This window comes from Vigna umbellata, chromosome 1, assembly GCF_029865625.1.
Source record: "Vigna umbellata cultivar VRB3 chromosome 1, Vumbellata_1.0, whole genome shotgun sequence".
Classification (NCBI taxonomy): domain Eukaryota; kingdom Viridiplantae; phylum Streptophyta; class Magnoliopsida; order Fabales; family Fabaceae; genus Vigna; species Vigna umbellata.
Genome location: NC_142165.1, coordinates 99,791,221 through 99,805,696, shown reverse-complemented (window position 1 = coordinate 99,805,696; position 14,476 = coordinate 99,791,221). Strand labels below are relative to the sequence as shown.

At 30.3% G+C, this 14,476-nt stretch overlaps 1 protein-coding gene across 1 annotated transcript; it reads right to left on the bottom strand.

The window, feature by feature from the left end:
* Positions 1-2,748: 2,748 nt before the first annotated feature.
* Positions 2,749-11,127, bottom strand: MSH2 (MUTS homolog 2). Its single transcript, XM_047317197.2, has 13 exons — positions 10,863-11,127; positions 10,674-10,723; positions 10,134-10,166; positions 8,422-9,492; positions 7,693-8,247; positions 7,383-7,493; positions 7,158-7,247; positions 6,981-7,052; positions 6,688-6,798; positions 6,124-6,250; positions 4,774-4,973; positions 3,771-3,926; positions 2,749-3,230 (listed from the first exon to the last, which is right to left on the bottom strand). The coding sequence occupies exons 1-13, from the start codon at positions 10,912-10,914 to the stop codon at positions 3,030-3,032; spliced, it is 2,829 nt and encodes a 942-aa protein (XP_047173153.2). The 5' UTR covers positions 10,915-11,127; the 3' UTR covers positions 2,749-3,029.
* Between the last annotated feature and the right edge of the window lie 3,349 nt (positions 11,128-14,476).

Sequence of the window (14,476 nt, the reverse complement as noted above, 5' to 3'; positions counted from 1 at the left end):
TCTTAATTAATCCATTGAAAATCATTGCTGAGATACTTTTAATATCACTCTCATAAAAAACGATAGAAATAACGCATATGTTCACTTTGTTTAAAATGGTGTAGTTTTTAATTTTGTAAGCTGTATTTTTTTATTTTTTAAAATATATTTTTCAACTCTTTTGTAGAAAGGTATTTTATTTTATTATTCTTTAGGCTTGAAAGTTTTGTTGTAGTTACTTTACACATAACATATTATTATTTATATCGTACGAATATAGTATAAATGCCTTTTGAGTAACCAGAACGGAAGTAGGAAATTAATGCTGGTGAGAATAAACGAGAGAGTTTATTTATTGGGACTTGCATGAATTTTCAATGATGCATTTAAGGAAGAGAGGCACCATTGTACTCTTTCGTTTGTTTTTAACGATGGATGGGTTTGAGGGAGGGTGAATAGATATATTTTAGAGAATTATGATATTGTTTGTTTGTAAGTATGAAGAGGTAAAAAAGAAAAATTTTGAAGAGAAAATTTATGAAAATTAGGGAATGATGTGATGAATGTAATAGATAATTAAATGTTTTAAAAAATTAAAATATAATATTATAATTTTATTTTTATGGTAAAATTAATATAAAATAAAATCTAATTAGTTAAAATTAATGTAAAATAAAATATGGATAATTATGTTTTAAATAAAAATAACAATAAGAATAATTATTATTATTATATAAAAATAACAAGGAATGAATCCACACTAATCTTCTTATTTTAGATAGTTCTAAAGATAAATTTGAGAGAAAATTAATTGATGGATTAAGAAGAATTGAAGATAAAATTTGTGTTGTTTGTTTTAAGGGGAGTGAAGATAAGAGGAGTGAAGATAAACGATTTGAAGATAAATTTTGTGTAAATTTTAATAGTGACAGATAAAAAAGTTTTAATAAATAACAATTAAAGATCACACGTTTGTCTAAGTGGTTAAATAAATATAAAATTAAATGGTATTAGTTGAAATTAAATTGAAATAAAATTTTAACACACAACAAAAGTCTTTCAAAAATAGTAAGAGGGAATCAGTTCCATGCATGAAAACCAATTATGCATGGTAGGGTGCATGTGTTTCCTGTAGGAGAGAACTAATCAAGATTATTCCTCTCACACAAGAACTAGTCACCATTATCCTCTTTCACGAACTCAAAATTGTACAAAACTAGTCCTATCATGCAAAAGCTAGTTTTCTCACTCATTCCTTAAATCATCCTTCACACTCTCATATACAAATTCGTTAAAAATAACATGCAAATCACTTATCATTTTCTCGGTTAGAATTTTAAATACTTGGAAATAAACACATCTTAAATATCATAATAGAAAGAATGTAAGAAAATATTATATATAATCTCATTCAAATAATGTAATCTCACATTATATATATATATATATATATATATATATATATATATATATATATATATATTATGTAATTTTCTGTTATTATAGAGATTTATATTTCAAAAGTTAGCTTAAATTATGTTTTGGAAATATTTATTTTCGTATCACTTTTTTTTTCGAATCATAAGATGTTTTTCTGTTAAAAAATTGATGAAATACACAACACAAAAATATTTTTAAAATGGTAAAGGAAAAAAAAGTAAGGAAATGCAAGACAAAAAAAAGTATAAGCATTAATACTTGTCAAATTGGGAAATAACTTTTTGTTCAAGGTGTAATATTTAAAAAAAGTATTAGTTAAATTTCTTCATTTTTTAAATATTTTATTTTTGGTAAAGCTAACAGAGTCCATATAGATAAAATATTAAGGAAAAAGGGGAAAGAACAAGAATAAAGAGAGGAGAGAGAGAGAGAAAAGTGAAAAAAAAGAGGGAACAGAAAAAGGAAAAACAGAGTAAAAAAAAGAGAAGACAGCTTACAAAAAAATTAAAGTCTTACTATTTTTAAGAAAGAGTTTGAAATTACATAATGTTAAATAATTAAAATATATAAATTTTGATATTTTCATATTTTAAAGTTTTTTATGCAAACAATACCACAAAGTATTTTAATTTTCTAAAAATATAAAATAATTTATTAAAGTACTTCAACCAGATATTAATTATAGAAAGGGAAACATTAATTGAATTATATTAATGATACTCATAATATTAATTATAGAAAGGGAAACATTAATTGAATTATATTAATGATACTCATACCTAGACGCTTCCTACTTTTTTATATTCTTGATAAATAATAGGCAGACTCTCTATCATTTAATAAAAAAATTCACCTTCATGGTATTTTAATAAATAACATGCATGCTTTTAATAAAATGATATTTATTTCACTTATTATTGTTGAAAATTAACACATCGCAATCACTCGCCTGTCTCTTTGAACAACCAAGAACAGTGACAAGCGACTAATGATTTGTGTGTCGATCTGGATAAGAAGCACTTCAATGGAATGTGACAAATAAGTATAGACCACGTCTTACCCAAATGGCATATTGAGTACGAATACGTATTATTATGCCACGTTGAAAAGACACACACGCTCATAAGCTTTTATCGTCAGCCGCATTTTCTTTGGCTATTTTTTCTTCCAAAATGAATATCTTCACAACAAAAAAGTAAATTATTTATATTAATAAGCTTTCAAAATCAGTATAATATCTTGACAACAAGTGGCAGATTTTTTTGGGCCGGAGAAGAGATATTATTGTTTCAAGTTGGAACTGCAAGATCAACGGTGAAATTTAGGACATCAATAAACATGCTTTGAATATGATCAATAGCTTTTAAATATATATTATACATAGGCTCCAAGGAAGAAAGTCCATACGGTCTTCTAAAATTTTGAAAAATAACATTAAAAGCAAACTGAGATTAAAATACACATTTCTCCTTAACCTCCCTACAGTCCGTATATAAATTTACAAAACACCCTGGCACTACTATGTTTTTACCTAACCCATGGAACACATCATGTACACAGCAAGAAGCTCTTCAAAATTCACATGCATGGGTACTAAATAATTTTTCGAACTACAAGAATTGCTTCAGCCAATTACAGTGTTCAGCATCCTTCTCTAAACTTTCTGTTAACTTCCTTACTTCTTGCAACGCTTGCATTTTGTCCATGGACACCAGTGGCAAAGCAACAAATGTTTCGAGAAATTGCCGTGCCCTTGCACTCCCTCGAGACATGTCATCGGATTCAAAAACTCTCTTACGTTTAGAACCCACCTGCAAAATATAATCGCAATTTTTTAATAATTCATTCCAATGCCGTAGGTTCACTGTTGCCAATGCCGAGGCTATTATTTCTGATTTTTTTTTTTCAAATTCAGACAGGTGAAGAAAACGTTTCAACATGTCAAAAATAAAATACAACAGTAAGAAATTAAAAGTGGCTCTCAGCAAACAGGCACGCACGAGACAGTGAAATCCTCTTATGCTCGAAGAGGGTTAAAGTTAAGTGCACGTGCATGTGATATGTTCACTCCATGGAATATTCCCACGGAAACAGTTTTACATAGAAGATTCTCTCCTTGATGAGTATTACAAGAATAGTCATATATTAACCAAACATCATTTCACTCACTGAAGTTTTCAAATTAGACCTGGCTACTTCAATCACCAGAATTAAAGGAAACACATTGGTTCCTCATAACATAAGCCAACTCTTTTTAAGAGAAATCCTTATTTTCCAATCTGTTTATTCTGAGAAATGTTTTTTTAATATCATATATCAATGAGAAACAGAAAAATTGCAATTAGCTATACCTCCTGTGTAGTATCATCAGTTAGGGATGCTGCAGGGGGAGAAAAGTCTTCTAATTCTGCCGCCTTTTCTCTAGCTAGGGTAACAACACTTTCAGGGAAGTTAGCAAACTCGGCAACATGAATACCAAAACTCTGATCACAAGCTCCAGGTTCAACCTAAAATGTAGAAACGAGTGAAAAAAGAGGTGATGTAAATGCAGATTCCTATTTGACTACATTACTATAGTTTTCGAACTTGATGGCCAGACTTGTTGAGAAGGAATGTTGTAAGCTCATTGCCAAAAAAATGTAATTAAAAAATTGGTTAAGAATCAACAATAACAAGAATCCTGGAAGATTTATTTGTGGATGATGCATTTGGGACAGACTTCCGTAATCAACAGTAACAAGGCGTTTACTGGTAACAGGACACAAAGTAAATGGCGAGTCATTCAATCTCTTCACACTACTTTTGAGAAAACTGGGTAGGTCTTTTTTTTCCTTTCCGTAAGTGCTAGGCTAATGAAAACACGACTCTGACTGGTTGTTGATTGATTGTTCTGATTTCAGAATAATGGTCAATTGTTTGTGCGCAGAAATGTATCACTTGAAAGGGACAAGAGGATTTTTTTTTCAATATTATTTCATTGTCTGCCCCCTTTAAAGCTTCTCAAATCCTTAAATTTCTTAGCAATATCACCTTCTAGTAAACCAAGGTATAAATGAAACCTCATTAAAGGATTGACGAAATCTAGAAAATGAAAACTAATTGAAGGGGAATACGAGTGACAATCTGCCAAAGATTTTGCTGGCATGTGATGCGGAGGTAAAAAGTAAAAATTGTAGAATTCTTGAATTAACTTTCAGTAGAGTAAAAGCAGTTTAAGTTCTTCACTTCTGGGGAGAAAAAAAGTTCCAAATAGGCTTCATAAAAGTGCTTTCCGCTAATGAGGAACCTTAGTCATAAAACTGATAGGAAAAGCGTAAATTGCTAAATGAAAAAAAATGTTTGGAATGTATTTACCTTATATAGCATAGTTAGCTTTCGAGTTAATGAGTCAATATGCGCACTAACATGATAGTTTGCCACGCCAACAATTTGCTTCTGTGGATCGTTGCTTACATTTTCAAGGGCTAAAGCAGTCAGCTCGTGAAAGTGGGTGGCAAACAAAGTAGGAGCTTTGATAACTTCAACAATATGCTCACAAATGGCCCAAGCTAGACCTGCATATAATAAAGACTTTAAGTTTATATGTACTGAAACGTGTAAGGGCTTTCTATTACCAACCTGGGTTAAACCAACAGTTTCAAACCACTGTTTATTACACCAATGCGACCACTGAATAATCTTTTTGCAGAAAGAAATTTTTATCAATCCAACCATTACGTTACAAGTAAAATCACAAATTTACCTTGCATGCTGAATTTAAGAAAATAGGATATCAATAAACTTTTACTGACAACTATTTTTGTTCATTATATTTAACAAGCTATATTATCAAAATGTACGAATTGGTTTCAAATCCACATGAAATGTTGAGAGGATACTTCATTTGATACAAACTTTTAATGCAACACTATTTTATAAAAAAAATTACAAATTGGCATTTGTACGGTGTTTTCCAGTAAAACAAAAGAATGACCTAATTTAAAAACCTGATTTCGATACCCCAAATTTAAAAAAGTCTATTTTTAGTCTCAAATTTTAAAAACATAGTTATAGTCCCAAACACTAAATTTGATAGACAAAAATGACTTATTAGAAATTGTTTTAGGTCTTTAAATTTAGAATTTAGGACTGAAATCATATTTTCAAAAATTAAGGAATTAAAATGTTGTCCCTAATTAATATCTCAGATCATGACATTTATAAAGGGTGTAGTCCCTTAATATGGACGCAACTCTGACAATCCTCAAGAAAACAAAGCTGCAATCAAGCTTATCAATTATACTTTTTAGCCTAGTGAAGGTTGAGCTAACAAGTTGTATCAGAGTATCCTTGCCGTCAGCTATAGATATTAACTTAGTAGTAAACATTAGACAAGCACATGAAATACAAGGACTCAGGCAGCAGAGAATTCCAAGGCCATAAAATTCCCAAAAATGGTTCGACTATATAAATTAATGAGTGGCTGAAGACAGGAAAAAGCAATAGAACAAAATTTTAAGCCATAAGTTTACACATTAAGAATTAAGATAGAAGATGAGATTTTCTACCTTTTTAATTTTATTTTTTATCTCAGGTAGAAGAAGCCATTGTACAGGTCAGTAAGAGAGCACAGCATGAGTAACTTAGTTGATAAACATATATTTGAAAATAACGATTCAGATTTAAGATATTGCAACATGAACACAAATAAAGAGTAAGACAAACCAAATCCATCATAAGTTGATGTCCCACGCCCCAACTCATCAATGATTATCAAAGACTTTTCAGTTGCTCCTTTTAATATTGATGCAGTTTCAAGCATCTCTTGCATGAAGGTAGAAACACCACGTAGCTGGGGAGAATTAAAAAAAAATCAGAATTTAAATTAGGGACAACATCACAATAGATTTACTGAGCATCAAACAGTAACTTAAGAATTGCAGTTTTAAATATAAGCCTAAAAATGAACAGAATGCCATTCTAGATGGGCATTGAAAAAAGTGATGACCTTTTGCGGTTGGTAATACCCTTACAGACACATACAACTTCTACCAAGTTTAAGCAACTCAAAATCCCATTAATGATGTTACATATTCTAGCAACAGAAATTAAAATTAAAGTAACATAAAAGCGAAAGAAGTTTAACTTCATGCATTCAAATAGTCTAAAAGCAACAAAAAAAAAACAATATACAAGTTGGTTTATTTTTATTATAAGCCACAAACAGTTTCAGAGATAGGGGTGGGGATATGCAACTAACAAGGGCAAATAATGCACAATAGGACTCACTTGGCAGTCACCAGCACCCACACGAGCAAAAATACAATCACGAACAGATATGCTGGCTTTGTCACAAGGAACAAATGAACCAACTTGTGCCATCAAAATATTCACACCCACCTACGTAGAGAACAACCTCTGTTAACCGTGGGTAGCAAGAATGCTCATATCTGAATTACGAGGTATAAAATGTCTACACAAACACCAGTGCAAAAAAAGATGGATGAGGTTCGACAATAAAATTCACAAGACAATTAAATGGTGATTAATTTTTCCACTAAAATGGTACAGAAGATAAGCACCTGCCGGATGAATGTTGATTTACCACCCATGTTAGGCCCCGTTATTATTTCAAACCAAGTTTTTTCTCTGACCTGGTTTGTTACAAAAAGAAAAAATTAAAAAAAAAATCAACTTATAAGTTCCTAATTTAAATGAAGAAATGTGAATGACTTTCCATGGATCTCGTTAACACTTACAAGCTTACAATCATTTGGTATAAAATTCACCCAGTCTTGGGCTTCCACACAAGGGTGTCTGCAGCCTTCTAAGATAATATCTCCTTCATCCTATAAAAATAAAAATGAAAACATTAAACATTGCTCCAAAAAAGATATCTCCGACCAAAACAGGGGATAAATAGAGAGGGAGACAAATGCAAGACGAAAAGCATCCTGTTATTTTGAAAACAGCAAATTAAGTACCGCTGGAGTGATATCAGGCCTTGTGTAGGGAGTAGGGCAACTAGAAGCTAGATCAGCAAAACTCAGTAATACATCCAATTCAGAGATTATTTCGGCCAAAGATTCAAACACCTGCAACACAAAAATTTCTTCAATTTAGAGCAAAAGAAAAAGTGATCTTAAGACATAACAAGTGTGTTTGAATTAGCTTAAATTGTATTTAATACAGCTTGATTGAAAGCATGTTGAAGTAGTATCAGAAACACAAAACAAAACAATTTTTTTTCCAATGCATTAATTGAATTTAAACTTGCTTTACATATATACTCACCTGAGAAAAGGTTGTCGCTGTTTGAACTACCTTATCCACTAACTTCTTTTGACAATTTTTATACTCCTCAAGAATTTGTTGATACTTATCCCCTAGCTTTTTGAGCTTCGTGTTGGTAAATTTCACTCCATCTTTCCGGGTTTCCAATACAATAAACTGGGTATTGAGCTTCTTCCTTATCTTTGGCTCTTCCTTCTTTGTGATTCTGAAAACATGTCCAAATTGTGTCCCTTTGTCTAACTTTAATGCCTTATCTATAGGCAGATCAAGATCATCAGCAGTTTGTCTATGCAAGTTATGTATTTGGCTCTCTAGTAATTCTCGTTGTTCCTTTAGGTTAGCTAGTGTAGAGTCATAGCTTGGAGAAATCATGTATTCCCTGTTCTCCAGTTGATCAAGGTCAACAGAAACTTCTACAAGCCCAATGAATTTGTTCAAGTGCTCATCATCAGTCAAAAACTGAAGAGGTTCCAAATACCTACTCCTCATCACTGAGGAAAACTGCCCATCATATATTTCTAAAGCTCTTTTAATGAAAGGTAGTCGAATACTTGACTGCAACCAAAAGATAATAGTGGAGTTAACAGCATGCTGTATCATTAGCCATGTAAACAGTTATATATAATCAGATTTCTTATGTTGACATTATCAAAATTGTAAGATAGCCATACCGTAGGTAAAATTCCATACCTTATCAAAACCTAAATGTAAATACATACAATACTTTACCTGATAAAGTTTAACAATATGTTGCAGACCAGCTCGTCGCTTCTGCAGATTGTGCATCAGTCGTTCAATGTCTGATATTCTTTTCAGATGCTGCCTCAGATCTTGCCGAAGCACAGTGTCCTCTACAAATGCTTGTACTATGTCCAACCTAGAATTAATTTCTGCCACATCTACTAATGGCTGTTTAAGCCAGATGTGCAATAGCCGTTTTCCCATTCCAGCAGTACAAGTCCTGTTCATGAGACCAAACAAACTGAAATTTTTGTTTGCATCAGTTTTGCTTTCCAGGACATTAAGTGCTCTCATGGCTGCAGAGTCTAACCTCATATAGCTGTCAAGATTGTACCTACGAAGGGTATAGTTTTCATAATTGCTTTCATCTGCCAGTAACTCTGCATAAGATAGTAATGCCCCCAGAGCACCAGGTGCATATTCAAATCCAGACACAAAATCTCGAACTGGTTCGATAGGACCTTTAACAAGCCTGCAAAGATCCTGCACAAGATCCCTGGCTCTAAATTCATATTTCTTTTTCTCGGTTAACATCACACCACATTTAGTCAACACATCCCGCAACATTCTGTATTCAGTAGATTTGACAGACTCTATGGGAAGAAGACATTCTTTGCAACCAAGTGCAACCAATGCTGCTTCCACATTTGTGAAGTGACAGTCAAGGAATTCAGCCATCCCAAGCACTCTCTTAGTTAGATCAACAAATCCTAACCCAATGGTGCAACCATTTTCACGGAAGTTAAGTGACAAAGCAACAATAACTGGAGAATCTTGCATTTCACTGTTAGCAAACAGAACATCTTCAAAACTACCAATATTACCAGGCGTTCCACTTTTGACCAGTCTCCAATTAGAACCACTACCTTCATAGAGCTCGAGAGAATGGTCTGTTCTATCCAAAAGGAGATCACGAGCAATTGTTTCAAACATGTTTCTGCTGACACTAACACTGGAAAGAGCATTTGATCCATTGCCCAGTTGTCGCATGGCAGTCGTAGTGTGGTAGTAGGTCTTTGCAATGAAAGTTGCATTGTCGCCATGGGCAGTATAATAGTCCTGAATAATTTTAAAAGGGCATTTAATCCAGTTAGGATAATCATAATGCATTAAAAGGAGGAAATAAAGCTAAAGAAACTTGTTGATATAATATAAGAAAATTCCATGTAACAAGAAAACATTCTGAAAATTTATAATAAAAAATGAAGAAACTCTTCAAAAGATGAAAATAAGTTGCAGCAAGATGATTTGAAAACCATGGATAATATTTTTTTCTAGAAATACTTTCAGGTTACTGAGCTTTAAGCATCTTATTTTAAACAATCCACAAATAATACCTAACCAAGATATTTTTATATTCTAGCCAAAATTAAACAGTAATTAACTGGACTACGTCAATCTTAAAATTTAGGACCTATTTCTATACAAAGTACTTCAGGATTACAAATTTTAAAAATCTTCTGATAAATATTGCTGAGATGAAGAAAGTCATTTTATATAAAATTATTCTTCTTTAAGAAACCCATATAATATAAGAGAAATGTCAAAAGAAAAGAGATTGTCACATTTCAGAGATCATGAGCTGCTTCTCAAGATATCTGCAAGACATGCTTGTACGGAATTTGAACCACTTGGAATCTATTGAACAGAGTAATTCAAAACTTAACATCGAAAAAGAGCAATTTCATCTATAAACTTACCCTACGATCAAAAAGCCGTATAGCCCTTGGATCCTGTTACAGAAAAGAAAATAGTGAATAAACGTAAAAATGGAAAAGTAACCACACCAATTTACAACGCAACAAAATCATTAAACCAGCATCAATTAAAGGGGAAAAAATGGATTGAATATAAGCCGTTTAAATAATGAGGAAAAGAAAAAAGTAGCTAAACAACGTGTCAAACAACAGTTGTTTAAAACAATGTTAAATTTTCACTACTAAGGAAAGGATTGACACCAGTATAAATGTCATAAACTTGATAAATAACTTGATGTAGAGAAAACACCGTAGTTGCTTCACTAAATTTAGAAAATGTAAACAATAATAAGTATATGACTAAGTACTTGATACTTAGCCTCTTTCTGAAGTGTATAAATCATGCGCTAAATATGTAGTATCTTTAATGACAAGAAAAAACAACAGTTAAGGACGCAATCATGTATGCTAACAATAATCTCGCAACGGAACCAAGTCCGATTCCAAGACGAAACAAGAAAGTACAAATATTATAATACTTACATCAGGTAGGGTTTTGAAAAATGATAGAAACCCTTGCGCTTGCTTAGAATCTAATAACAGCGATAAAAGAAAACGAGGAAAGCGGTTAGCAAAACTTCAAATAACCAACAATAACAAAAAAAAATGTACTGGCATATAAAACAATGTTAAGATATTAGCAATTTTCTCTTCTTTAAAATGGTGGATTACCTAATTTGAGCTCAGGAAGCTTATTGGTTAGGTCGTCGAAATTTTCAGCCATTGCTGAAAGTAGGCTTTAGTTTCAGAGCGAAACTGTGTCTGAACCCGTGCCTGGGATTTGTGAAATGGTGGTACGAACAGTGAGAAGGCGCGCATTTGTTTGTGCGTATGAGTGATGTAGTGGGAGCGTTTCCACTTTCTGTGGTGTTGGTGGCGGGAAATACTGGCGGGCTTTTTAGAGGCCCGTCGCGGAAGCTGAAGCCCGTGACTTCAAACCTGGCAACTGTAACCAAACCAGGTCCAAAATGTTATATTTGAAGTTTTTCACATTTTTCTATTTGTCATTTTTTATAAAATTTAGTATTTTTATTTAAAATAATTTTTGGTTTTGGATGAGACTATTTCGTAATTATCTATTTAAAAAAAATCCAATGATTTCACCTCACTTCTATTTTTGAAATTAAGAAGTGAGATAACTATATAGGGCAAAGATGACAAAATGGTCAATTAATTTTTCTTTTAATTTTTAAATATATATATATATACTATAAAAATACATTATGTAAATATTTTGTCAAATTTTAATTAATTAATTAATATTTTCAATAAATTACTATCTTATATTTGAAATTAATTTATAAATATTCATAATTTAAATAAAAATAATAATAATATATTTTTATTTTTTTAAAATAATACAGTATAAATATTATGATTTTTATTTTAATTATAATAAGTTTTAAAAATGTTGACTTATCAACCATTGCAATCCACTATATTAGCAAATTAAAAATATGAATTCATTTTGATATGGGAATATAAATCACATCTCCGTATTGATGTCTCTCAAGCCAATGGATTGAAAAAAAAATAGTTAAACAGTCGATAAAAACAGTAGTTAAGGTAATCAATAATAATAATTATTATTGATGGGGAGTTAATGAAAATAATTGTCATTGATAATTAATAGGAATAATTTTATTTGTTGGTGATTAACAAGTCAAACCTAATAGTAAGCTCATTATAATTATTTATAAATATTTGTTTGATAGTAAAGACACGTAATTTTGAACTATGATAACTAATCTTTATTACAAGATTATTATTAAAGTTCATAACTTTGCAGGCACCCTCACCCACGGCCAAGACAAAAAGAAAAGAAATGACAACGCAATTAAAAGATAGAACGAACACCTTTTAATGTTTTGGGACAGAAATCTCAATCTTACCGAAACAACATCAATTTTATTACAAATAAATGAGGATTTGGCGATTTTTTTATTTTCTTTTAAAAAATGAAATTTTATTTGCACACACAGACTTTAGTTTATTTTCTTTTAAAAATCTAACCTATCATAGTTATAATGTTAAGGATTCTGATTGAATTAAGATAATAATAATTTGCAATGCTTATATATATTTTTTAAATGTGTCGATTTCAATCATTTTAGAAAGAAATATCATCTCTATAATAAAAAGTCGTGCAAAGACGTTTAAGAACGGATAAATGTCTTTACGTTCCCCTTATTTTCTTATTTGAATTTTTTTCGTAAATTTGATGTTGGGTGGGTTTATTGATTTATAATCAGGATTACAAATAATTATTATTGTTTAAATTTGTACAAATGTAAATTTATCCAATTGGGTATGATATCTTAATTTTACATTTTATGTAATTATAATTTGTTTCTTGTTAATTCAGATCAGAGTGATTTGTTTTATATGAATTAATTTTAAACTCGTTTTTATGGATGATGTTGGTTGTGTTTTTATTAAAATAAAATTAGAGATAAAAAAATTATCATTTTTAAATTTATAATTAAGTTTTGAATAAAATTAATATTAGAAGTAATTTATAGGTTTTAAAAAATATGTCTATAGAAATTATAAATAGTAAATTTTGTAAATATAAAAAAGATAAAAATATGTATAAAAATATATTGACTCACTAAAAATATAAAGGATTGTATAAATAAATTGATATAACGTAAATTGTTATAGTTATATAATTAATTTGTTGACAAAACTCATTCAACATATATTTTTAGATTTGTTTAATTAGTATATGAACATATTCTCTCCTAGCATGTTTATTCTTGCTCATACGAGCCATATTTTCATTCAGCGATTCAAATACTACAATTTTATGTTGTCAAACTCACCTAGTTAGCCTTATGAGTTCGTCTATGCCCAATGATGATTTTTTTTGTAAGTCTTTTATTAGTGTTTGCAGTCTTTTGGTGAATTATAAAGTCGAGTATTTACCTAAAATTATTTTTTTCCTTGTTCAATCATGCTTCACTAGGTTACAACTGGTTTTCCTACATCATAATAATTTTCTATTTTCTTATTTCACATACTCAAAGAGATATTGAAAGTAAAACAAGTATATAGTAATAACCAAAACACACACAAAGACCTAAAGATACACTAAACACAGATAAAAGAAGATAAAAGTTACAAAAGAGATTTTTATTCATGAAAATATACATAAAACATGTAAATTTAAATAGCTATCAATCACCACTTTATATTAACAATGACAACCACACTTAAATCGGTCTAATCCAACAATTTCACGTACACTTGATAATTTTACAATACATACCAAGTTTTCTTATTCTCGATTTTTTTAACTTTGTATGTTCAAAAGGAAAATATCCAACTACTATTAAACTTACACTTATGGCAAGGAATTCTTATGCTTCAACAACATTTTGTCACTATATTCATACTGCCATCTTTATCTTTCTACAACAAGACATTAAATTTACAAGGAAATTAGCTTCCACAAAGGAATTGTCTATACATATCTCTTTATATATTTAATTATAGTTCAAAGTCTCAAAACACACCACATAAACTCTATTAATTTCTTACAACCTAACAGTTCAAATGTTTCATACAATACATAAAAAACTAAAACATGTCTGTACCAAAAACAACATAGAACATATAACCCAAAACCACAAAGTTTCACTCAAGTAAACTCAAACAAATTAAATATTTTGTAGATTATAAACTCTCAATTTAAAATAGTTTAAATTATTAACATCCTCACCTATATGATGACCTCCTATAATGAGTCTAGCACATCCCACGTAGTCCACAATTCAAAAGGATCTTATATCTAGATCAAGAAACATCAATTTGACAGTTGAATCATACCATTTAACTTATAGGACAATATAAACTTAATTTAGACATAAAAACATTACATATAACCAAGAGAAGTGAAGTGCACTCATAGATCATGTTGAAACTCAAAGAAAGAAAAAAAATTCTTATTCAAATCAATAAATTGATCAAGAGCTTTCATATTACTCACCAAGAAGAAGACTTTTACCATTATGGAAGATGATAAAACAAATTGAAGAAAAAAAAATAGAGTTTTGGAGATAATTGTTATTTTAAGAAGTAATAACTTAATTTCTTTTAATCATTTTATAACTTCAACTTTTAAACATAATTTAATTTTTACTTTTCAACTTTCATACGACTCTTAAACTAACTTGTTGTTCTCACCATACTTATTCTCAGAAGAAATGCTTTCAAATCTTTTAATTAACTTTTAAAATGAATCAACAATATGGGTACATACGTTTTTTTTAATTAGTTTTATT